This window comes from Podarcis tiliguerta (genome assembly GCF_965153285.1).
Source record: "Podarcis tiliguerta genome assembly, chromosome: 6".
NCBI classification, from domain to species: Eukaryota; Metazoa; Chordata; class Lepidosauria; order Squamata; family Lacertidae; genus Podarcis; species Podarcis tiliguerta.
In genome coordinates this window covers 1,016,680-1,043,556 of record NC_139539.1, presented here as the reverse complement: position 1 = coordinate 1,043,556, position 26,877 = coordinate 1,016,680, and the positions used below count along the sequence as shown (strand labels likewise).

Genomic DNA, 26,877 nt, shown 5'->3' with positions numbered 1-26,877 from the left:
AAACTCTTTGGTAGCCTGCAGATACCTCAACACTCTCTTGATGCCTTGCCAGGCATTCACACTGGGCTTTGTAGCCTCCCTGCTGAGCAGATTCACAGCAAATGCTATGTCCGGTCTGCTCCACTGAGAGAGATACAACAGACTCCCTAGCGCTGACTGAAACACCTCAGGGTTTTGGAACTGAGAACGCTCCGCAAGCTGACTGTCCTTCACGAAGTTGGTCTCCATGGGCGTTCTGACCCCTGCACAGTCAGACATCCGGAACTTCTCGAGCAACTGCTCAATCTTGCCTTTCTGACTGAGCAAGAAACTCCCGTTCTCAGACCTGTCTATCTTGACACCTAGATACACCTAAGCGGGACCAAGGTTTTTGAGCTTAAACTTCTTACCAAGCTCTTCGGCAAAACCTTGCACCTGTCTATCTGTCTGTGCCACATAAAGAATATCATCTACGAACACCAGAACCATTTCCTGTGTTCCTCCTGACCCCTTCAGGAACAGGCAACTGTCTTCCAGACTCTTCTGGAAACCCAGACTTTCCAGAGCTTCATTCAGGCACATGTTCCAATTTCTGGCTGACTGTTTCAAACCATAAATTGACTTGTGTAGCTTCCACACAACACCTGGCTCATTGACCTCAAACCCTGGAGGAAGTAACATGTACAGATCCTCCTTCAGATCCGAGTTCAAATAAGCCACATCCACATCAAAGTGGTGCACTTGGTGCCCTCTTTGAGCAGCTACTGTCAAAACCACGCGCAGAGTCTCGCTCCTAGACGTGGGAGCATACACCTCGGTGTAATGCAGCCCTCTCCTCTGCGTGAACCCTCTGGCTACAAATCTCGCCTTGTACTGTGGTTCTCCAGACGCTGTGGGCTTAATCCTGTAAACCCAACGACAGCTCACGGCCTGCTTGCCCTCTGGCAGCTTCGTGGTGGAGAACACACCTAAGGACTTCATTGAGTTCAACTCCTTTCCCATTGCCTCTTGCCACTTCCTGGCTTCTGCTTCAGGCAACTGTTGAACCTCCTCAAAACTCTCAGGTTCGCACTGCGCTAAACCTACCCACACGCTGGTGACCTCAAACCTCTCAGGTGGTACCCCCTTTGTGGTGCGTGTGAAACGTCTGAGCACTGTCTCAGGTGCTCCCTCTGACCCACTGGGGCCAGCAAATATGTCCTTGACATCAGAAGACTCCCCCTCTGACTTACTGCGTCTTCTGGCCTTCTGCACTTGACTAACGGGAGACGAAGGCTCACTCTTGGGCTCTCTTTTACCAACCTGTGGAGATGCCCCTCCCTGTTCTTGACCCTGGTCAGAGACCTGGTCCTCATCAACAGGTTCAGCTTCTAACTCTCCTTCCTCAGCAGAATCAGACAGACACTCTGAGAGAACGTCAGGATTCGCGTGGATCCTTGACCAACCATTCTGCTCACAGAACTCAGCACTCCTGCTGACTAGAATCCTGGACTGATCGCCTTCTGGATAGGCAAACCTCCACCCTTTTGTCCCAGGCTCGTATCCACAAAAGATCATTCTCCGGAACCTCGGGTCACATTTCTTGCGTTGAGCCTTTGGCACAAGCACCCAGGCTTCGCAGCCAAACACACGGAAGAAATGCACCTTGGGCTTCTTCCGGTGCAGCAGAAAATAGGGCGTGTCCCCTACAACAGAACTATAGGACCTGTTCAGCGTGAAGTTGGCAGTTTTCCAAGCTTCGGCCCAAAAACTCTGAGGCAAACCAGAGTCAAACAGTAGAGCGTCAGCTGCTTCAGCTACCGTTCTGTTCCTGCGCTCTGCTATGCCATTCTCCTGAGGAGAAAAAGCAACCCTCAGCCTGTGACGTATCCCCTTCTGGTGGAAGAAACTCTGCAGAGCAGACCCGGTGAACTCTCCGCCTCGGTCGCTCTGAAAACTCTGCACCTTGGTGGAAAACTGTAGTTCTACCGCCACAACCCAGTCTTTCATCAGTTGCGCTGCCTCGCTTTTCTGTTTCAGTGAGAAAACCCAACCGGTCCTCGAAAAATCATCTGTGAGCGTGAGCACATACCCAGCTCCACCCAGACTTGGCACTGGCATGGGTCCAAAGAGGTCTGTATGCACAAGCTCAAAAGGCTTTGTGGTTACCCTCTCCGATCTGGGATAACTGCACCTTTTTGTCTTTGCTCTTTTGCATGCCCTACAATCCAAAAAATTACCACATGCTTTCATTTTGCAACCCTCAGTGCACTCTGGCAACTTCTGGACATGTTGCCAACAGCTATGCGACATTCTCCTGTGCCACAAGTGAACACACGAATCATGTGTGGGAACGTTAGCACACTGCGCCTGTGCTGTCTCAGCGTTCCCCTTACCCTCCAGAGGTGTCTCCAGAACAAAGAGGTTGTTCTGACATGCAACATTGACCAGTTGTTTCCCACCCCTGGAAATAGAACAGACATCATTATCAAAGCAAACCTTAAAACCCTCCTTTACAAGAGCAGATACAGATAAAAGACAACATTTCATTCCTGGCACAACGTAGACTTCCAGCTCTGCCTGTAAAAAAGAAACAAACACATTTCCAACAGTGGTTAATTGTCTCTGTGAGCCATCAGCGAGAGAAACTGTTTTCCCAGTTGAAACAGCTCTGCAATTCCACATCTCGACACTAGATGTCGACGGCATCAGGTGATGGCTGGCTCCTGAGTCAATGACCCAATGCAGCATTCTGCCCTCACTGGAGTTGTCCCTCAGCGTTGCCATGGAGGCAGCTGGTTGATAAGAAGAACTGTCCTTCTCACTTCCTCTGTCACATCCTCCCTCTGCATTCCCACACTGGCCTCCTCTCCTAGACTGGCTGCCATGGAAACCTGGCTTGCTGCCACGAGAACTTGGCTGACTGCCATGGGAAGCGACCTTGGAGACATCCTGCCCGGCCTCTCTGGCTCTCCTCGGACAGGACCGGCGCAGGTGTTCAACAGACTTGCAGACAAAGCAACGACGAGTGGAAAAAGCCTGAACTGTGCCTTCTGGCTTGGCCCCCCCTCTGCTACCGGCAGGGCACTCTGCGCCAGCTCGGCCTTCTTTGAGACAGCGTTCTTCCACGTCACACAAACGACCAGTCACATACTGCAGCGTAAGATCTGCTGGATTCATCGATTCCAAAGTTAGACAGAAATTGTCATAACTTTTGTCCAAAGAGCTGAGCAAAATATAGACTTTCAGTTCCTCAGTAAAGTTGACTTGCAACAGTCTCAGCTTGTTGAAAACAGAGAGCATCTTAGTCACATGCTGTCTGATGCTATCACCAGGACGCAGCTTCAGCTCAAACAAGCTTCTGGTGGTGTGGATCTTTGCCCCAGCTGTGGTCCTGTGGTGCACTCTCTCCAGTGCCTGGTAAGCCTCATGAGCAGTCTCAAGACCTTCCACCAAAGGTAGCTGAGAACCCTCCAAACTGAGCACGATAGCTCCTAGGGCTTTCTGATTTTTCCTCTGTGAGGCTGCATCTTGCTGTGGGGGCCCTTGGACCGCCTCCCACAGACCCTTGGCTACCAGCCATGCCCCAGCAAGCTTCACTGCCTCAAACATTAGGCAGGAGCTCCAGCTGGCTTCTCCCACACACACAGCACGACGTGGCAACAGCTTCCAAAGCTTGGCTGTCTTCCCCCATAACCTGTGGGTGTTAAGATGGCGTCCGGCACACTTCCCTGCGCCTTTCTGCTCGTGCTGATATAAAACGTGAGCCCTTTGATACTTTTAGCAGAGTTATTCGCAGCGGTAGGAAACGTTGCCTCGTGTGTGGGTAATAAATCAGACTGAACGCAGGCTTCTTGCTTATCTCTATCAGTCTTTAATTGCATAGAAAAACATCGTAAATTTTGCCCGGCGAGAGAGCAGACATCCTTCTCGCCTTTCAGCAAAAACGAAAGGACTTCAGCAAAAAACGAAAGGACTTCACACACAAAGAAAGATTCCCGTATGTGAACCAAACCACGCCTCAGAATGTGAGACGTCACACAGAACTGTTAACCCTGTAAGTTCTGATTCTCCTCAAATTGATCCCCTACTGGTGAAGCTCCCCGACCTCCCGCAAAAGCAAAAATTTGACCTTTTGCGGTTAGGCAAAGATCAGATGACCTGGATGGTCGCCAGATTCTGTAGGCGCAGACCATCACCCAACTCAAAGTAGTCCGGCATGAAAAGCCCCAAACTCGGGTCCATGGTTGACTCTGAGTCAACTCCCTGGGATAGTTTATTGTTCTACATTGTTTCTAAATTTATTGCTGTACATTGTTTTAATTGTCTGTATTTGCACATCAGTTTCTAATGCTGTGAGTGTCCTCTGTTTCAGAGGCTTCTACTCTGCAGCCTCTTACAGTTGTTTTAACTGCGTGTTTTTATTTGTTTTTAGTTCTTATCTGTTTTAATTATCAGTTTTTATCCATCCACTATCCATGTTTAATCTTGTATTTTATTCAGATTTTTCATCCTATGCTTGTTTCTTTCTCCTTATTTCCTCTAACAATTATCGGATTAAAAAAAAATCCTAACAGCTATTTTAGTTATATGTTTTGTTTTGTTTATCCTGGTCTGTGACCGTAATAAAGTTCATTCATTCATTCATTCAGCATATACCGGTATTTTGTAGAATCGTAGAACTGTAGAAGGGGCCACAAGGATCATGGAGTCCAACCCCTTGCAGCCCAAGAATATTTTGCCCAACATGGCTCACCTGCTCTACCGACTGAGCTATCCCCATCTCTCTGCTGATATGTCATGAGGTTGAAAAGAAAAGAAAGTAGCTCTCAGCTAAATCTTCAGAAGGTGAGCTGTTGTGCTGATCATAGTGGAAATTTGCTTAGCTATTTCCCCGGTTGGACTTTCAAGATGAGACATGAATCCAAATCTCCTGAGGCAAAGTTCACTGAAAACCCTGCCCACAAGCAGTGGGAGAGTCCTCTAAACTTGACAGGGGTTGAAAGACGCTAGAAGTGCTTTTGGGTTTAAAAGTAGAGAGCAAGGGGAAGGAATCCCCGAGGCAGAACAGAGCAAGACTATGACTTCCCCTTAGCAGGACACTGGATGTCTGTTGGTGCAGCTTAGAATAGCATTCCCTTTCTCCCTGCTGCAAGATGATGCAATCAGAGAACGGGGCCCAAATGAATTTCAATAGGGGCCAATGCCAGGTTCTGCACTTAGGCAGGAAGAAACAGATGCACGAATATAAGATGGGGGACACCTGGCTTGCAAGCCGTACATGTGAAAAGGATGCAGTGGTCTTGGTGGGCCACAAGCTCAGCATGAGTCCACAGTGTGACGCAGCAGCAAAAAAAGCCAATGCTATTCTAGGCTACATCAACAGAAGTATAGTGTCCAGATCAAGGGAAGCAATTTGTTGTTGTTTAGTCGTTTAGTTGTGTCCGCCTCTTCGTGATCCCCCTGGACCAGAGCACGCCAGGCACTCCTGTCTTCCACTGCCTCCCACAGTTTGGTCAGACTCATGCTGGTAGCTTCGAGAACACTGTCCCACCATGTCGTCCTCTGTTGTCCCCTTCTCCTTGTGCCCTCCATCTTTCCCAACACCAGGGTCTTTTCCAGGGAGTCTTCTCATGAGGTGGCCAACGCCTTGGAGCCTCAGCTTCAGGATCTGTCCTTCCAGTGAGCACTCAGGGCTGATTTCCTTCAGAATGGAGAGGTTTGATCTTCTTGCAGTCCATGGGACTCTCAAGAGTCTCATCCAGCAGCAGAATGCAAAAGCCTCGATTCTTCGGTGTTCAGCCTTCTGATCGCCCCTTAATGGATCACTGCCTTGCCGTGGTGAAGGGGCTAAACTCCTGGAGATCTCAAACACAACGTATGGGCTCTCACTTGTGGGCTCTCACTTGTGGGGTGCCTCAGGGTTCTGTCCTCTCCCCCGTGCTTTTCAACATATACATGCAGCCGCTGGGAGAGATCATCAGGGGGTTAGGGTTTGGTGTCCATCAATATGCAGATGATACCCAGCTCTACCTCTCTTTCAAATGAGAACCAGTGAAGGTGGTGAATGTCCTGTGTGCGTGTCTGGAGGCAGTTGGAGGATGGAAAGTGGCTAATGGATCGAGGTTGAATCCTGACAAGACAGAAGCCTGACAAAGGGGACAGGAGGTGGGCAGGTGTGGAGGACTCTCTGTTCCTGAATGGGGTCACTGTGCACCGCCTGGGAGTCATTCTGGACTCACAGCTGTCCATGGAGGGGCAGGTCAATTCTGTGCCCAGGTTCCATATGGTACGCAGGTTGAGACCCTACCTGCGCACTGTCTGTCTCGTCAGAGTGGTGCATGCTCTGGTTATCTCCCGCTTGGACTACTGAAATGCGCTCTACGTGGGGCTACCTTTGAAGGTGACCCGGAAACTACAACTAATCCAGAACGCAGCAGCCAGACTGGTGACTGGGAGCGGCCACCGAGACCACATAACACCGGTCTTGAAAGAGCTACATTGGCTCCCAGGACATTTCTGAGCACAATTCAAAGTGTTGGTGCTGACCTTTAAAGCCCTAAACGGACTCGGTCCAGTATATCTGAAGCAGCGTCTCCACCCCCATCGTTCTACTTGGACACTGAGGTCCAGCTCCAATGGCCTTCTGGCAGTTCCCTCACTTCGAGAAGCCAAGTTACAGGGAACCAGGCAGAGGGCCTTCTCGGTAGTGGCACCCGGCCTGTGGAACGCCCTCCCACCAGATGTCAAAGAGAAAAACAACTACCAGACTTTTAAAGGACATCTGAAGGCAGCCCTGTTTAGGGAAGCTTTTAATGTTTGAGTATTAGAGTATTTCAATATTTGGTTGGAAGCCGCCCAGAGTGGCTGGGGAAACCCAGCCAGATGGGCGGGGTATAAATAATAAACTATTATTATTATTATTATTATTATTATTATTATTATTAAAAGTAGTTAGAATGTTCTAAGTCTCACACTTCACCCACAGCCAGTCGGCACACAACGCACCTCAAGACGCCACGCCCCTCTTATGTCATGGACTGGCTGGATGCAGACGGGTCTTGGGGACCCCCCAGGGGAAGAAGGCTCAGAGCCCAGGGATTGGGGGTGGGACAACCATGAGTGGTCAGAGGGCGAAGAGGGAGCAGACTGGGAAGAGGAGGTGTCAGAAGCTGAAGAAGCAACAGGGCTTAGTGAGCGAGGAGAGTCTGTGGCAGAGAGAAGTCCAGAATTAGAGGCAGAAGTGGAGGGTGGAGAGGAGGGGGGGCCAAGAGGCAGAGATGAGGCAGGCTGCTGAAGCATCCAGGGGTCTCTCCCTCCTACTGTGACCCGTTCCCCTCCCCTGACCAGAAGCGTTATGAAGAGGGCGAAGCAGAAACAGATGCGTTGATGGAGATTGCTTGGGAAGGACCCAGTGGGGAGGAGGCTTAGGCACATAGCTGTGGGCTTTTCGCTTTTCTTGCAAGGAATTCTATTTGGAATAAGGGAATTTTCCTTAAAAGGGGGAAACGTTGACAGCTATGCTTAGGCAACTATGGGAAGGTGAGGACCTTCAGTCCTCAGAACCTCCTCCTTGGGGCAAGACCTACTGTGGATACTCAGGTTGAGAACGTGGTCCATGCGGGATGCACCTTCACAACCCGCAGCGTTCACAACCCTCGACTGCACGTCTGTGCATGCGCAAGTTGCGATTTAGCGCTTCTGCACATGCACGACCGCCAAAACCCAGAATTAACCCATTCCAGTACTTCCGGGTGGCTCTGTGGTGTAAACCAAAGAGCCTAGGGCTTGCCGATCAGAGGGTCAACAGTTTGAATCCCCGCTAGGGGGTGAGCTCCCGTTGCTCGGTCCCAGCTCCTGCCAACCTAGCAGTTCAAAAGCATGTCAAAGTGCAGGTAGATAAAGAGGTACCACTCCGACAGGAAGGTAAACGGTGTTTCCATGCGCTGCTCTGGTTCGCCAGAAGCGGCTTAGTCATGCTGGCCACATGACCCGGAAGCTGTACGCCAGCTCCCTCGGCCAATAAAGTGAGATGAGCGCCACAACCAGTGTCGGCCACGACTGGACCTAATGGTCAGGGGTCTCTTTACCGTTTCATAACTTGAATCACCACCACAATTTTTAAATAATTATTATTACTACTTTTTTCCCTATTAAAAAAATCTATTTTTTAATTTCTATACTTTTTATTTTATTGTTTATTTTATTTATCTTGTTTTTTGTTTGTTTGTTAAATATAACATCCAACCGTCACAAATACAGAGCAAGTATTTGCAAATACATCCACGCCAAAAGTAAACGAAGAGAATTTACGACTCCTTAAGGTACCTATATAAGAAGAGCAAGCAAAAGATACCATCACCAACCTTTGAAAAAGGATGGATTTATGGCTCCATGTTTTAAACTCTGCAACAACAACACCACAATTATGCCACAGGGATAAACGACTCACTGCAACTGAAATGCCTTCTGGCTAAATGGTCAGACGTCAGCCTAACAGCCATTCTAAACCCAAATAACAATCCATCTATAATGCATTCTTACGAATTTCAGAATTCAATCAGAAGAGTTTTACATCTATTCTTGCTAAAAGGTACAAAAATTCCAATATCCATACACCAAGACCAAAAAATAAAAATCCATCAACTTCAAACAGATCTTTTTTAAAATAAAAACGAAAACAGCAGATTGCCTAGAAATGAGTAAAAACAAACCAATTCAGCAAGCCAGCCATTTGTCTTGCTTTGAAACTGGAGAAAGCTTTTCCCTGAGTACAGTGAAGTTTGCTCAGAAAGGCCATTCAAGAACTGAAACATGGATTGGGCTTCTTTGTAAAGTCCTGAAGTCTTAAATCTATCCATCCAGTCCAGGGTGGCCCATCAAGGTACATAATACATTTTATTTTTTAAGTGTCCGAACCCAAAGAGTACTCATTAATGGTTTCTCGTCATCCTGGAAAAAGTGACAAGCTGCAGGGTTCTGTCCTGGGCCCGTTGTTGTTTAAACGTCTTTATAAATGACTTGGATGAAGGAATTGAGGAGATGCTCATCCAGTTTGCAGATGACACCAAACTGAGAGGGGTAGCTAATGCTGCAGAAGACAGAATTCAATATTGCCTTAACCGATTGGAGAACTGGGTGCAAGCTAACACAATGCATTTCAACAGGCAGAAATGTCAGGTTCTGCACTTAGGCAGGAAGAACCAGATGCACAAAGATAGGATGGGGGACCCCTGACTTACTAGCAGTACATGTGAAAAGGATCTAGGGGTCTTGGTGGACTACAAGCTGAACATGAGTCAACAGTGTGATGCAGCAGGAGAAAAAGCTAATGCTATTCTAGGCTGCACCAACAGAAGTCTAGAGTCCAGATCATGGGAAGAAGTCATAGTTCCGCTCTGTTCTGCCTTGGTCAGACCACACCTGAAATACTGTGCCTAATTCTGGGCACCACAATTAAGAGGATGTTGACAAGCTGGAATGGGTACAGAGGAGGCCAACCAAGACAATCACTGGTCTGGAAACCAAGCCTGATGAGGAATGGTTGAAGGAGCTGGGTATGTTTAGTTTGAAAAAGAGGAGACGGAGAGGAAATATGATGGCCATCTCCAAATATCTTAAAGGCTGTTCACATGGAAGATGGAGGAAGCTTGTTTTCTCCTGCTCCAGGATAAAACTTTCTCCAGAAGAACTTTCTGACAGTAAGAGCTGTTTGACAGTGGAACAGACTCCCTCTGTGGTGGACTCTCCTTTGTTGGCAATTTTTAAGTGGAGGCCAAATGGTCATCTGTCATGGTTGCCTAAACTGAGGTTCTTGCATGGATTAGACGACCCTTGGACCACATCCAACTCTACCATTCCATGGTTCTGCTGGACCAATGGCTACCAGGCACAACATTTATGCTTTGTCTCCACAGTTAGAGGCAGCAATGTTTCAGAGACCAGGGGCTGGAAAACACAGCAGGGGAGGGTATTGCTCTTCTGCCCAGATCCTGGTTGGCCACTCTGAGAAGAGGATGCTGGACCATTGGCTAGATCCAGCAGATGCTTCTTGTGTTATTTTTGATTGATTATCAAGGGGAAATTATCTGGACCAGGAGCCAGCTGCACCCACACACTCAAATCCGCTTGGCTTCTGTCCCAGCCCAACCCAGGAGAGGAGGGGGGAGGGAGGAGGGGAGGATATATGGCTGCCGATCTGAGCCTTGAGCACCATTCAGAGCTGCCTTCCAGCGTGAGGTCCACCAGGTTCTCCTTCTTCTTCGCAATGGGTCCCTCGCTCATCCTCTGGGCTCTGCTGCCATCCATACTATGTAAGTTTGGGGATTGCTTGGAGGGGCAAAGACTCAGGAAGGCATGGAGTCGGGGAGTCAGTTTAGGGTATTTATGCCCTGCCTTCTTCACGGATGGGATTCTAAGTAGACACCCCTGCCCTGAGCTGCTGCTGTGCAGCTGGCTCCAGCTGGTGGACCTCAGGGCTCTAGCAAAAACCAAACTAGCCCCTGCAAATCTCAACCCATCTCTGAGCAGAGGAAGGTGGAGGGTACTGCAGTTGGTGGTGGAAGGACCTCTGAAGGAAGCTTTTAATGATTGATGCTTTAATGTATTTTTAATCTCCTGTTGGAAGGCACCCAGAGTGGCTGGGGAAACCCAGCCAGATGGGCGGGGTATAAGTAATAAATGATTATGATTATGATTTGATGCTGATGGTCATAGAATCATAGAATCATAGAGTTGGAAGAGTCCACAAGGGCCATCGAGTCCAACCCCCTGCCAAGCATGGGAGTGAAGACATCAGCACCAAGCAGTTGGGCACCATCATGAGGGTGCTGGGCTAGGTGCCCATCGAAGAGGAGCTGGATGCCATCATAGAGGTGTGGAGCATCATAGAGGTATGGGCATGGCCAGGATTTCGGGGGGGCAGGACTTTTGTTCGGGGGGCAGAACCGAGTTACCTGCGACTTGTTTGGTCAGTTTGCTGAGTATTTCTATTTATTTACTTGATTTCTGGCTACGCCCCGGTGGAGGAGGATGGGAGGCGTGGGCAGAGGGCTGGAGAGCGCGACCCTCACCCTGGACTGGATTCCTCCTTGCAGGCAATGGAGCCAACGGCTTTGCAGGACGCTTGCAGCAGGGGATACGGCGGCAGATTCGACAAGCCAATGAGGAGGCGAAGGTGGAGGAAGCTGGCTCTGTAATGGACAGGTGAGGCTAGGACACGTCCACCACATATGGAGGAAAATCCCCTCCTTCTCCTTACACTTCCAGCAATTTTTATCGTGTGGGGCTGGACTATCTTTTGAAGAAAACCACCACCACCCCACCGACTCTCCCCCCCCCCCTTCTCCACAGCACCGGACGAGCCTGGTGGCTGCTTACCTGTGCCTTGTGAGTGGCAGGGGCGGGCGGCGGTGGCGGTGGAGGGACAATGAGTGGAGCAAAGGGGTTGGCTCCGGAGAAGGACTCCGTAAAATGGCACTCAGCCATCTGCGGCTCAACAAAGCCCAGCCCCCTTCCTCCTCTAGGCAGGGCAGGGAGAAGCCAGGAAGAGGGAGGGAGGAGCCACCGCCGTGGCAGTGTGGATAGGGGAAAATGACGAAGCCCAAATGATCAGAATCCCCACGCCGATCACCACAGTGATTCCTGGACCGTCCGCGGGCTGGATCCAGAAGGCAATTGGGCCAGATCCAGCCCCCGGGCCTTAGCTTGCTGACCCACGTTCTATGCCGATAGCCTTGATAGGACCCTCTTTGCAAGCTTCTTAGGACAGCTGGGCTCTGTCTGGGGCTCTCGAGCAGCGTGCGTTAGACCTAGAGAGTTCACAAACCAGAAAGCGGGGGTCGTCTCTTGCAGTCCCTTCCTGCAATGATACAAAGCAGAACTTTGGCTTCCCCCGCCCCCCAAGCATCCAGGCTGGGGCACCTTAGAGGAGGGGTCAGCAAGGTTTGCCTCGCCTGGGCTGGTTCACTCCAGCGGAGATCTCTCTGTGGGCCAGATTGTCAGCGAGTGTGAGTGCGCGCATGCATGATTTCCGGTGTCTGCGCATGCATAGGCGCGATTTTCGGCACCGCAGCAACGAGTCCCCACACCGTGCGGCGCTGGTTTATTGCACTGCGCGGGGACTCGCCGAACAAGCAGCTCAGTTCGGGGGAGGCTCGGGGGCCGGTCAAACGACCCCCGTGGACCACAGGTTGCTGACCCCTTCCTTAGAGCCGAGACTCCCCCTCCCATCCGCTCCCCACACACCAGCCCATCTCCGAGGCGGCCCTCCTACCCAGAGCCCCAAACAGAGGATGGTCTGTTGTTGCCCCGCAAGCCGCCTCTCCTGCAGTTACCTGGTTCCCCTCCATCCCCTCTGTCACCTGGGTTTCTGTTGTTGCTGCTGCTGGAGGTTTCCTTTGGAGCTGCGTTTGTCTCCATGTCTGCGCTTTATTCTTTACCTTTCAGACTGTTGCCTGAGGGGCAGACCAGAAACACTTCCAATAAGCAAAGAGGCAATCATGGGGGGGAACTGCCCCAGGAGAAACAGTGCAAGGGGGAGGGTTGAAAATCCCCAAGCTTGGATGTGGAGATCAGAAAACGCACAGCGCGCCTTGCTGGGGGAGCCAGCGCCTTGTCACAGAAGCCACGTCCCCACAGCCAGTGCCTTTTCTGAGACGGTGCAGGCAGGTGTGCCGTATCGCCATATTGCTTGTCTGACCCCCGCTCCCTCCCCCCGCATCCCCGCCCCTTTGCCGCTTCCTCCGCTGCTGTGATGAAGGCACCGCTTTGGCTGCCTGTCACCGGGCAACTTCCAGAAAGGCACTTTGTTGTTGTTGTTTAGTCGTGTCCGACTCTTCGTGACCCCCTGGACCAGAGCACGCCAGGCCCTCCTGTCTTCCACTGCCTCCCGCAGTTTGGTCAAACTCATGCTGGTAGCTTCGAGAACACTGTCCCACCATCTCGTCCTCTGTCGTCCCCTTCTCCTTGCACCCTCCATCTTTCCCATCATCAGGGGCTTTTCCAGGGAGTCTTCTCTTCTCATGAGTCTACTCAAGTCTTGGAGCCTCAGCTTCAGGATGTGTCCTTCCAGTGAGCACTCAGGGCTGATTTCCTTCAGAATGGAGAGGTTTGATCTTCCTGCAGTCCATGCAACTCTCAAGAGGCTGTGCCTGCAACCGTGGGAAGCGGCAGTGGTGGGGGCAGTGGCAAAGTGGGAGGGGTGGGAGGGACGGAGAGGGTGGGAAGGTGGGCAAGCAGCTGGGGTGGGCATGGTGCCTAGGGGCACCTAATTTTTCTTGGAAAAAACCACAGCTGCTCCCAGTGGGGTGACCTGGCTTTGATCAGGCGACAGTGATGGGTTTAAGTTGGGAGGAGCTGAGTGCTGCCCACCTCAACACTTTCCTCCCCCCACTCCGAAACAGGGCTCTTGGTGCCCAACTGGATTGGCTTGAGCGTATTTCAGAGATCTTACGAAGACTTACTCATGCAATGACTGACAGAAATGACTTTGGCCTTATGGACTTTGACGGTGAGTGGCTCAGCCCTGCCTCGCCTTCTTGGGGGTCGGAGGGGGGTGCGCGAAGGCAGCTCTGTGTCCCTCCCACCACCAGCCCCTCAAAGCCCAGCAGGCTCCCTGCGCACTGAACGGGGAGCCCGAGACTTGTCGCCTCCTCACTTTCAGTTGGCACCTGAGTGCAGTTTTGCCTCCCAGCCCTGCTCCCGGGCAACTTGAACCCCGTTAAACTATGGAACTCACTCCAGCAAGAGGCCGAGGTGGCCACCAACCAAGACAGCTTGAACATGATAAAATCAGGGAGGAAAAGAAGGCTTTCAACCGCAGGCAGCTGCAATGGCTGTTCCCCGCCTGTTCTAATGGAGGCAGCCCTGCTTCTCAATACCACTTGCTATGAACCAAAGGAGGTGGGGAGAGTTGTTTTCATGCTCGGATCAGGGCCTTGCAGGTTTCCCTTTGGAGCAGCTGGTTGGGAGCAAGAAGTTGGAGCAGAGAGGTTGATAGCTTGATCATAGCTGTCCACTTTTCCCTTTTCTTGCGAGGAATCCTATTCGGAATAAGGGAATTTCCCTTAAAAAAGGGAAACGTTGACAGCTATGAGCTTGATCCAGCAGGCTCTCCTTATGTTCAACATCCTAGGAATCCCAGCTTCCCTCTCATCCTAGGAATCCCAGCTTCCCTCATGCATGCACAATTTTATTTGTATGACACCTTTCCACAGTTCAAACTATGCTCAAGGCAGCTTACAACATGGAAAAAACTACATGGCAGCAACATAGCAAAATTAGCCACAATCAGTCAATGAAACATCCAAAAATGCACCCCCAAAGGGAACAATTCCCACAATTCTGCAGGGGAGAAGGAGCGGGAGGCCAAGACTAGTTACGAGGCTGGAGAGGGGAACCCTAACTCTTGGTCTGATGTCTTGCCTACAGAGTCCTTGCAGCCGGAGAAACGCCAGGTTGAGGAAGACTCCTTCGATGATAGCGCCTCAGACACCTCACTAGTCCTTCTTGGCCCCAAAGGTGCTCCTTAGGAGGAAAGGGAGGAGCTGGAAAGGGGATGTCCCCAGAGCCACCTCAGAGCAAGCAGGCGGAGGCTTCTTCCCCAAGTCAACAGCGGAGGGATTAAGATGCTCTTGGTCCTGAGCTCAAGGGGGAGGGGGTTCCCAGTTGCATATTCCGGCATTGCAAGGGGGGTTGGACTTGATGACCCCCAGGGTCTCTTCCAACTCTACACTTCTGTTATTCTATGACCCTCTTTCACCTCCGTTATGCCGCTAGGCAGGAGCTCTGGGCCGTGAGGAAAGAAGGCAGCAGGGAAGGCAGCCCCCACAGGCCTCTGTCGCTGGACCCTGGGACTTTGCCCAGGCCAGGCCACGGTGGCTGCGTCCTCCTTCAACGGACGGGGGTTGTAGGGCTCGTGTCCCACAAGGGATGGAGGAGCAATGGAGGAATCTAGAGGGGCCTTTGAAACACCTCCCCCTTGCAGCTTCTCTCCCACATAAGCCCACTTCTGGTCTTCAGAGGGGGGGGCAAGGTTGGGGGTCAAGGCATGGGGCGCTGTACAAACTATGCTTAAGAGAGGCATTGTCCTTGCCACATCTCCAACGCTCAGCTCGGGGAAAGCCACATAGCTGCAATAAACGAAAAATCTGCCCTTATTCCTTTCTGGGGGACACATGAGCCCTTATAGAGTCCTTTTTAGGTTCTCTATCGGTCAGAGGAAAAAACAGAGGCCAAGCAGAGAATATTGAGAAGCAAAGCAGCTCGTAAGCCTGATCTTTACTGATCTGTTGCAACAGGGTGTTCCCCTCACACGCAGGAAAGGAGGAGGACCCAGAAGAAAGGTGTGCCCACCCTTATATAGACATTTTAAATTGCCCACCTTAGAGTAAAATACCACCCACCAGAAACATCATGCATACATCACAGAAGGGGTGTAGCTCAAGACCACCCCCCAGATACATCATACCTACATCACAGAAAGGGTGGTCTACAACAGAAATGTGAGTGCGTTGTTTACCTCCTGTCTGGCAGGTTACCTGTTAATGGTCACTTGATTGGATACCCTGGGGAGCCTGGCCAGTCTTTTGTAATGACAAATACTTACTTCCTGAGCCAGTCTGGTCTTGGGCCAGGAAAAAGCTATGGTCAGGCAAAGAATATTAGACACCGAGAGACAACAGGACTGCGCAAGGTGCCCCGACTATAAAATTGGAGAAATCGAGAGAGATATAGCCGTACCCGCAGCATATCTCTTCTTTCTCGCATCTGGAAATGCAAGAAGGGCCTTTATACTCTCCAGAAGCTCGGCTCTTCCATCTCCAGCCCTGGATGGAGCCTTTAGAAAAGTCCCCTATGCTTAGAGACTTTGCACCTGTCCAATGGGAGATATAGGAAGCCCAGAACACTTGTTCTTTTATGAAGAGGCATTTTGGACTTCTGCCTGTCCAGTGCGCTTCCCTGTGCCAAAAAAACACTGCTTTCTCTCAGTGCAATCTTCTGGGGGAAAGCTTCACCTGAGGCAGAAATAGCAGAGATGCAGCGGCCTTGCTGTCGTGTGGGAGGAAAGGGAGTGAAATAGTCCAGAGACAGAGTCTTCTATTCTAGGAGCTTTATTTACAAGCACAAAATTACACCGTCCGAACTTTCAGACATCTTTCTCCCAGCTCAAACACACTCCGACTCCTTGCTCAAACAGGCTCCGTCTGAAAACGAAAGCAGACTCCCAGAACAAAGGAACTGTGACGTGACATCCTGACTTCCCGTAGAAGTCCCTGTTGGAAAACTAGCCCCCTCGGGAGAGCCTGGCAACTTTCCCAGACTCCCGGGCTGTTTACCAGTTGATCTACTCTGGCTGTCCACGTCCCGGCAGTCCAGGCAGACCTTGATAGGCGACATTTCCCAGCGTGGAAAAAGCACACCCCCTTCTCCCCCTTCGCAGGGGAAAGAAGAATAGTCAGAAAGTCCTTCTACATTCTGTTTATTTCTGACATTGCAGCTCTACAAGAAACACATCCGATACCTTCAATCTCCTCCTAGTAAGTGGCAAAGACTTCCTTTACAAACGCAGCAGGAAGGTCTCATATCACACAAAGAACACAGCTTTGAGTAGCCTGTGAACTTCCAGGAACATTCTTTCCCACAGCTAGTCACATCACATGATGTTTTCACCAAGCTGCCAGTCTGCAGCTGCGTTGCATCCATATCGTAACAGCCCCTCCCTCAGACACGAAGCACCGGAAGGTTAACTCTTTAACCACGAAACTCTACACCCCCTCTTGCTTCATGTCTGAGGGGAAACACATACCCACTCTTATCCCAAACCCAGACCTTCGCTGAACTCTCCATGGCTCTGGAAGGTTAGTGGTTTTGTGAAACCGTCAGCGAGGTTTTTGGCTGAGGGACAGTACTTCAGTGCAACCAATCCCTCATGAACACTCTGACACACATTCTGAAAGCGAATATCTAGGTGTTTGGTCCGGGCCTTGAATTGCCCCGATTCATTTAGTAGAAATATGATAAGGACTTAAGTATAGATAAATTTTAAGATTTTTGATGGTAAAATAAGGTTAAAATAAATTAAGACAACTAAATGATAGTGGAAGTAGTGGAAGATGGAAAGGATTTGCTGATTTAATTATTAACTGGAATACAAAAATGGGAGGTGGGAGGAGGTCGAGGAAATAAGTCATTGAAAGATAAAGATATGGAAAATGGGTGTGTTTTAAAATGTTTTTACTTTTTATTATTGTGTTTTTTCTCTTTTTCTCTTTTTTCTCTTTTTCTCTTTTTTCTCTTTCTCTTTTTTTCTCTTTTTGATGTATTGTTTTTTAATTTTCTTTTTATTGTCTTTTTCCTTTTTTTTCTTCTGTAACTATAAAACCTTTAATAAATATTACTTTAAAAAAAATATGAATTGCCCCGATTCGGCCAATTTCAGGCACGGTTGGTTGTCCTCGAAAACCGTGATGGGCAAACTATTCACTCCACAGAGCTCCTGGACCAAACAAGCATAGATCTCTAACTCTCTGCACACCTCAGAAAGTGCACTGATCTCAGCCTCAAGGGATGAAAGCGCTATGAGGCTTTGCTTCCTGGACCTTCACCCAACTACCGAGTTCCCAAACTTCACCACTAGGCCGGACACGGACTTGCAATCCTGAAGATTAGCCCAATCCGAATCCACCCACGCTGTCAGCTTGACCACACCCTGAGCTGACAACTTTAGGCAGAGATCCTTCGTATCCTGTAGATCCCGCAGAATCCATTCCAGGCCTGCACACTAGGACTTGAAGCCTCTCTGCTGAGCAGATTAATAGCAAACGCTATGTCTGGTCTGCTCCACTGGGACAGATACAGCAGACTACCTAGAGCTGACTGAAAGACTTCAGCATTTTCGAACACAGCGTCTTCTACTGGCTGACTGTCCTTTACGTGGCCAGTCTCCTTAGGAGTTCTGACACCTGCACAATCACTCATCATGAACTTCTGAAGCAGTTGCTCAATTTTACCTTTCTGGCTGAGCAAAAAACTTCCATCTCATGTTCTAGAAACATCCACACCCAAATAAGTACGAACAGCTCCAAGCTGCTTGAGCTTGAACCTTTTCCCAAGCTCCTTGGTGAACTTTTCTACCTGTTTACCAGTCTGTGGAAGGTATAAGAGATCGTCAACAAAGATTGGAAGAGCTTCCTTTGTCTCACCTGACCCTTTCAGGTACAGACAACTATCAGCAACACTTCTCCTGAAACCTAACTTCTCTAAGGCTTCATTCAAACACATATTCCAGTTTCTGGCAGATTGACGTAACCCATAGATGGATTTGTTCAACCGCCACACAATGCCTTGCCCACTGGCCTCAAAACCTGGAGGAGGAAGCATGTACAACTCCTCCTGTAGATCTGAGTTCAGATAGGCTATATCCACATCAAAGTGGTTTACCTTCCAACCTCTCTGAGCTGCAGTTAGGAGCATGCACAGAGTTTCACTTCGTGAGGTAGGTGAATACACTTCTGTGAAATGAATCCCTTTCCTCTGTGTGAAACCCCTGGCAACGAGTCTTGCTTTATACTGTGGTTCTCCAGCTTCTGTGGGTTTAAGGCGGTAAACCCATCTGCAACTCACAGCTTGTTTGCCAGGCGGCAACTCTGTGAGCGAGAACACACCAAGAGACTCCATTGACCTCATCTCCTTCTGCATCGCCTCATGCCATGTACTGGCTTCTTCCTGAGGCAACTTCTGAACATCCTCAAAGAACTCAGGTTCACATCTAGCCACACCAACCCACACACTAGTGGCCTCGAACCTGTCAGGTGGCCTGCCCTTGGTTGACCTCGCTGATCTCCTCAGCATGAACCCTGGCACCCCCTCTGACCCACTAGGGCCAGCAAGACCATCTTCAGTGTCAGAAACTTCCCCCTCTGACCTGCTGTGCCTTTTGAAGCTGACAGCCAGTTCAGCAGGAGAGGAAGGCTCACTCTTTGGTTCAGACTTGACTGTGGTTTGAGGAGGTGTTGTTGGTTTCCCCCTCTGAGGGATCCTGAGCTGTCCCAGCTGTGGACTCTCCCCCTGTGGCAGACTCTGTTGCTCCAGACTTTGGTCCTCACCAACGAGTTCCTCCTCCTTCTCCTTCCCATCTCAGCCAAAGAACTGCTGTGAAAGCACGTCTGGATTGCCATGCAGACGCGACCACCCAGCCTGTTCACAGAACTCAGCACTGTTGCTGATCACCAGTCTGGACTGATTCCCACTCGGGTATGCAAACCTCCAAGCCTTTGAGCCAGGCTCATACCCCACAAAGATCATTTTCTTAGACCTTGGCTCACCCTTCCTGCATAGAACCTTTGGAATGAGGACCCAGGCCTCACACCCAAACACCCGGAAGTAATGCACCTTGGGCTTCTTACCGTGCAGCAGGAAATAGGGTGTTTTCCCTACACTTGAATTGTACACTCTGTTCTGCATAAAAACTGCAAATCTCCAGGCTTCAGCCCAAAAACGCTGGGGTAGCCCTGCATCAAACAAAATGGTCGCCACCGATTCCTGCAAAGTCCTATTTCTCCTTTCCGCAACTCCATTCTGTTGTAGACTATAGGGCGTAGTCAACCTGTGCCTGATTCCCTTCTGTTGGAAGAAATTCTGCAAAGCAGACCCAGTGAACTCTGCCCCCCTGTCACTTTGAAAACTCCTCACCTCGGTGGAGAAGGTTACCTCTACTGCTGTGACCCAATCCTTGATTAACCCAGCAGCCTCTCCCTTGGTTTTTAAAGGAAAAACCCAAGCAGATCTCGAAAAATCATCAGTTAGGAGAAGAACGTACTTTCACACACACACACACCCCCAGGGACTCAACAGACATGGGGCCACACAGATCTGCATGCACTAGTTCAAAGGGACTAGTGATCTTCCTGTCTGACTTGGCATAAGAGCATGTGACAACCTTTGATTGCTTGCAGGCTCGGCAATCCAGGAATTTGTCACAAGCCATAAATTTGCACCCTTCTGTTAGTTCAGGGGCCTTTTAAACATAATTCCAATTTGAGTGACAAAATCTGTCATGCCATAGATGTGCACAACCACTATGGGGTGCTACATTCACACATTGCACCCTTGCATCCTCAGTGGCATCCACAGTAACAATTGGCATCTCAACAGTAAAAAGCCTGTCCTTTCATTCCACAGTATACAGCTCTTTGCCGTCCCTGGAAAAAGAACACATGTTATTTGCAAAAGATACACAGAAGCCATCAGCAACTAGAGCAGATACACTTAACAGGCAATTTGCTATCTCTGGTACAACATAGGCCTGAACCTCATGATTGAGAAAGGAACACTAAAGCATTCCAGTCTTTGTCAGCGGCCATCTACTCCCATCAGCTAGGGAAACAAAACGACCAGTTTTGCGTGGCTCCAGTGTCAACAACGAGAGACAAAACAGCTGGCTGTTGGTCTTCCTCAAGAGTTGCCATAGCGACACTGCCCTCTCTGCTCCCCCCCCCCCGACTGGGGCCTTTGCAAGTGTCCCTCACGGTTGCCATAGAAGCAGCCAGGTGGAAAAATGACAACTTGTCCTTGTTATCTCCACATCCTGTGCCATTAGAAGCTTTCCCACGTCTCTGCTGCTGAGAAGCTGAGCTTATCTGTCTCAGCTCCTTTTTCACCAGCGACCTCAGAACTGCCTTTTTCCCGGCAGGAGATCCAGCTGGCAGCCGTCTCTTTGCACTCCCTTCTCATCACTTAGCAACCAAAACGTCTTCGCCACGTAGTAAGATCATTGATCCCCTACTGGTGAGGCTCCCCGACCTCCCGCAAAAGCAAAAATTTGACCTTTTGCTATTAGGCAAAGATCAGATGACCTGGATGGTCTCCAGATTCTGTGTATAAATCTGTAGGCGCAGACCACCGCCCAACTCAAAGTAGTCCGGCATGAAAAGCCCCAAACTCGGGTCCATGGGTGACTCTGAGTCAACTCCCTGGGATAGTTTATTGTTCTACATTGTTTCTAAATTTATTGTTGTACATTGTTTTAATTGTCTGTATTTGCACATCAGTTTCTAATGTTGTGAGTGTCCTCTATTTCAGAGGCTTCTCCTGTTTTAACTGCGTGTTTTTATTTGTTTTTAGTTCTTATCTGTTTAAATTATCAGTTTTTATCCATCCATTATCCATGATTAATCTTGTATTTTATTCAGATGTTTCATCCTATGCTTGTTTCTTTGTCCTTATTTGCTCTAACAATTATCGGATTAAAAAAAGTCCTAACGGCTATTTTAGTTATATGTTTTGTTTTGTTTATCCTGGTCTGTGACCGTAATAAAGTTCATTCATTCATACATTCAGCATATACCGGTATTTTGTAGAATCGCAGAACTGTAGAAGGGGCCACGAGGATCATGGAGTCCAACCTCTTGCGACCCAGGAATATTTTGCCCAACATGGGTCACATGCTCTACCGACTGAGCTATCCCCATCTCTCTGCTGATATGTCATGATGTTGAAAAGAAAAGAAAGTATCGCCCAGCTAAATCTTCAGAAGGTGAGCTGTTGTGCTGATCATAGTGGAAATTTGCTTAGCTATTTCCCCGGTTGGACTTTCAAGATGAGACATGAATCCGAATCTCCTAAGGCAAAATTCACTTAAAACCCTGCCCACAAGCAGTGGGAGATTCCTCTAAACTTGATAAGGGTTGAAAGACGTTAGTGTTGGGATACTGCCAGGGAAACAAAGTCCATCATAACTCCACGTCGTCTCTGGACGTCCATTGATCTCCTGTAGACACGCAGTATCAGCAATTAGCGACATGAGCTCCAGAAATAGCTTGCCACATTCCAGAACTGATGCACGCTCTATCAGCAGATAATGAACAGCGAAAGATGCACCCCGGAGAGCATGATTTACAAGTTTATTCAGCGTCGATCAGAACAAAGAAAAACATGACTGCCTGCTTGAGAGTTCCGGCAGAGAGAGAGAGAAACGAAAGCAAAGACACAACAGAAACATCCTGTGAGACAGGAAATGCGCAGGCTGTGACACAAACATCCTGCTCCCTTTTAAGGTGGAACGGAAATATCCTAACAGTTAGAAGTGCTTTTTGGTTAAAAAGTAGAGAGCAAGGGGAAGGAATCCCCAAGGCAGAACAGAGCAAGACTACGACTTCCTGTTATCAGGACACTAGATGTCTGTTGGTGCAGCTTAGAATAGCATTCCCTTTCTCGCTGCTGCAAGATGATTCAATCAGAGAATGGGGTCCAAATGAATTTCAATAGGGGCCAATGCCAGGTTCTGCACTTAGGCAGGAAGAAACAGATGCACGAATATAAGATGGGGGACACCTGGCTTGCAAGCCGTACATGTGAAAAGGATGCAGTGGTCCTGGTGGACCACAAGCTTAGCATGAGTCCACAGTGTGACGCAGCAGCAAAAAAAGCCAATGCTATTCTAGGCTACGTCAATACAAGTATAGTGTCCAGATCAAGGGAAGTAATTTGTTGTTGTTGTTTAGTCGTTTAGTTGTGTCCGACTCTTTGTGACTCCATGGACCAGAGCACGCCAGGCACTCCTGTCTTCCACTGCTCCCGCAGTTTGGTCAAACTCATGCTGGTAGCTTTGAGAACACTGAAGGAGCATCTGAACCCCCATCGTTCTACTTGGACACTGAGGTCCAGCTCCAATGGCCTTCTGGCAGTTCTCTCACTTCGAGAAGCCAAGTTACAGGGAACCAGGCAGAGGGCCTTCTTGGTAGTGGCACCCGGCCTGTGGAACGCCCTCCCACCAGATGTCAAAGAGAAAAACAACTACCAGACTTTAAAAGGACATCTGAAGGCAGCCCTGTTTAGGGAAGCTTTTAATGTTTGATGTATTAGAGTATTTTAATATTTGGTTGGAAGCTGCCCAGAGTGGCTGGGAAAACCCAGCCAGATGGGCATAGTATAAATAAAAAATTATTATTATTATTATTATTATTATTATTATGTAAAGTAGTTTGAATGTTCTAAGTCTCGCACTTCACCCACAGCCAGTCGGCACACGACGCACCCCAAGATGCCACGCCCCTCTTATGTCATGGACTGGCTGGATGCAGGCGGGTCTTGGGTACCCCCCCAGGGGAAGAAGGCTCAGAGCCCGGGGATTGGGGGTGGGACAGCCATGAGTGGTCAGAGGGCGAAGAGGGAGCAGACTGGGAAGAGGAGGTGTCAGAAGCTGAAGAAGCAACAGGGCTTAGTGAGCGGGGAGAGTCTGTGGCAGAGAGAAGTCCAGAATTAGAGGCAGAAGTGGAGGGTGGAGAGGAGGGGGGCCAAGAGGCAGAGATGAGGCAGGCTGCTGAAGCATCCAGGGGTCTCTCCCTCCTACTGTGACCCGTTCCCCTCCCCTGACCAGAAGCGTTATGAAGAGGGCGAAGCAGAAACAGATGCGTTGATGGAGATTGCTTGGGAAGGACCCAGTGGAGAGGAGGCTTAGGCACATAGCTGTGGGCTTTTCGCTTTTCTTGCAAGGAATCCTATTTGGAATAAGGGGATTTTCCTTAAAAAGGGGAAACGTTGACAGCTATGCTTAGGCAACTATGGGAAGGTGAGGACCTTCAGTCCTCAGAACCTCCTCATTGGGGCAAGACCTACTGTGGATGCTCGGGTTGAGAACGTGATCCATGCGGGATGCACCTTCACAACCCGCAGCGTTCACAACCCTCGACTGCACGTCTGTGCTTGCGCAAGTTGCGATTAAGCTGTTCTGCGCATGCGCAAAGCACGATTTAGCGCTTCTGCACATGCGCGACCGCCAAAACCCAGAAATATCCCATTCTGGTACTTCCGGGTTTCAGCGGTCCGTAACCTGAAAAAGCGCAACCTGAAGCGGCTGTAACCCGAGGTAGGACTGTATCGGGAAGATGTGCTCCCTAGGCCTGGCCTTCTGAGCTGTTTGCTTATTGGAATAAAGAGATAACATCGCGGGCACTGTGACTTATTCCTGACCTGCTCCAGGCACCCACCCTGACATCTCCTTTCCCACTCCCTGCACTCCTACCACACGTAGCCAAAGATTGCAGGTGCAACGTAGGTGACGTGGTTTGAAAGCCCAACTACATTTTCCCAGTTAATAGAACTCCTGAATTTGTTTGACGCTTGGAGGTTTAAGAATCCAACAGAGAAAGAATTTATACATTATTCAGAGCCACATAAATCGGCGGGACGAATCGACGCGATCTGGACAACAAAGGATTTATTAAATAATATTACAAAAGCAGAAATTCATCCAAGGACAATTTCAGATCACAGCGCGGTCTGGGTTAACTTTAAAGGAAAAGAAGAAAAGGTTAAAAGGTGGCAACTTAATGAGAGTATGCTAAACGATGAAAAAACTGTACAGAAGGCCAAGCAAATCTTAGAAGAATATTTTAATGTTCAACTTAAATCAAGGAGTAGATCTAGAGATGGTTTGGGAGGCGGGTGTCAGGGGTTCAGGAGCAGAGGCACAGGAAAGGGAGGAAATAGAGAGCGAGGGGGAGGAGTCCGAAGGAAATGTTAGCGATGACAGCGGTCCGAGGTCTCTGAGTCTTTCCAGCGAATCGGAAGATTCACAGAAAGGGGCCCCCATGGTCAGAGCAAGGGGGGTGCCTAGGGGGGCACCCAAGGAAGAAGGGGCCAGAGGGGACTCAGAGAGCAGCAGTCGGAAATCAGGACCAGCGTCCACACCAGAGTGCAGTAGGGGGGAGGAGTCCCAGGCATCAGGATCAGGCGGCGCACTGCCAGCGGGAGGACATGAGTCAGGATTGGCCACGCCTCCATCGGGGAGCGAGGAAACGGTCGAGAGGAAGGTTGAAGGCTGGGCGCGCGCGCCAAGTTCAAATGTACAGGAGGGCGGCACAGTTGGCAGCCCGGATACGGAGCCAGGTCCCAAAGCCCACCGAAAAGAGCGGGAGGAGTCAGGGGGGTCAACGTCAGCGTCAGAAGAATCCAGGAAGGAAGGGACCCCGGGGGGTAGCAGAACCCAGAGGAGAAAGGAGAGACGGAAGAGGTGGAGTAAGGCTAGGATCTTAAACTGGTGTACAGGGGGCGGAGATTCAGATGGAGCTTCGCCGATCTAACCCTAGACGTAGAGCTGGGGCGCTGCGGATTGAAAATGGAAACTGTACTTCAATAAAGACTTTTGCACATTACTACCGGCTAGCGTTGGTCCTCTGTGAGCTGGGACCTGGAGCCAGCTCTGACAGCGGGTAAAGCTGTCATAAGAGGCTTTTTTATCCAACAAAATGCATTCCAAAGGAAAATAAAGGAGAAGAAGAAAATGGAGATATGGGAGGAAATTAGAAAAAAGGAAAGGATCCTTTTCCAAAAACCAGACGATGAACTAATTAAGCAAAGTATAAAAATTTTACAGACGCAATTCTCCATGATAATAAATGAAGAGATAGAATGGAAGATAAAATGGTTGAGACATAGAAACTTTGAGTTTGCAAATAAACCTGGCAAACTTTTGGCCTGGCAATTAAAGAAGAAAAAGGAAGATAGAATTATCAATAAAATTAAAATTGAAGACAAATGGATTCAAGAACCGAAGGAAATTAGTAAAAACTTTGCTAGTTTTTTTGGAAAACTATATAAAGAAGGTCCAGAGACTCTAGAAAATATAATTGATTATCTGGGCAAAAATAAACTACCAATAATACCTAAGGAAAAAACTGAAATCTTGAACTCACCAATAACAGCTATGGAGGTGCAACAAGCTATACAGAGATCAAAATTAGGAAAGACACCGGGCCCAGATGGTCTCCCAGCTAATTACTATAAAAAGTTAGAACAAGCATTATTTCTTCCCATGAAAGACCTAATGAATAATATTTTGGCAAATGGAAAGCTACCGAAAACCTGGAAGGATAGCTTTATTACTCTTATCCACAAACAGGGAACAGATGCCTCAAACATGGCCAATTACAGACCCATTGCACTGTTAAATAACGATTACAAGATATTCGCAGACATTCTTGCAAATAGATTAAAAATGGTGCTGAAAGAGATAATTCATAAAGATCAAACTGGATTTCTTCCCGGACGATTTATGCAATCCAATATTAGATGTGTGATTAATGTATTAGAATATTTGGATATTAAAATTGACAAACCAGCAGCTATTATGCTGGTGGACGCTGAAAAAGCTTTTGATAATGTGTCCTGGACTGGGAGAAAACATTTGTAAAGGAATAAATGCCATCTATACAGAACAATATGCAAAACTGATCATCAACGGAAGAATTACTGAGGAGTGCAAAATAAACAAGGGAACCAGACAGGGCTGCCCACTGTCACCACTGATATTTATCTTGGTGATGGAAGTCTTGATCAATCAAATAAGAAAGGATCAGCTTGTTAAAGGCATCACTCTGGGAAACAAAACATATAAAATTAAAGCTTTTGCGGACGATTTACTCGTTATGACTGAAAACCCTAAAGAAAGTCTAAAAAGAGTGCTGGAATTGATTAAAGAATTTGGAGAAGTGGCAGGCTTTAAGCTGAATATAACAAAAACAAAAATGCTTGTTAAAAATGTAACCACAGAAGAAAAGGACGATTTAGAAAAAATATTGGGCCTGAAAATCTCCTCAAAAGCGAAATACCTGGGTATTTGGATCACCCCCAAGAACATAAATTTATTTCAGGATAATTACACCAAAACTTGGTTGGAGATTAGAAAAAACTTTGTAACCTGGAGTAAACTAAAATTAACATTTCTGGGTAGGATTTCCATTACAAAGATGAATGTGCTTCCAAAATTAATCTTTTTATTTCAAATGATTCCAATACTGGGCGAAGCAGGTTGTCTCAAGATATGGCAAAGAGAAATTTCCAAATTCCTGTGGGAAGGGAAGAAACCTAGGATTAAACACCTGATCTTAATAGACATAAAAGAGAGGAGGCTTTTCCCTA

The 26,877-nt window shown here is 48.7% G+C and overlaps 2 protein-coding genes across 2 annotated transcripts in view; one reads left to right on the top strand and one right to left on the bottom strand.

The window, feature by feature from the left end:
- LOC310680732 (uncharacterized protein) overlaps nt 1-26,877 on the bottom strand; it is a 100,263-nt gene that overhangs the window by 62,543 nt on the left and 10,843 nt on the right. The window lies entirely within an intron of this gene.
- LOC310680718 (uncharacterized protein) overlaps nt 10,184-26,877 on the top strand; it is a 31,776-nt gene continuing 15,082 nt past the window's right edge. The window contains exons 1-2 of the mRNA XM_083447737.1: nt 10,184-10,271; nt 11,055-11,163. Coding sequence (XP_083303863.1) covers nt 10,226-10,271; nt 11,055-11,163 — 155 coding nt within the window. The 5' untranslated portion in view covers nt 10,184-10,225. The remainder of the gene's footprint in view (nt 10,272-11,054; nt 11,164-26,877) is intronic.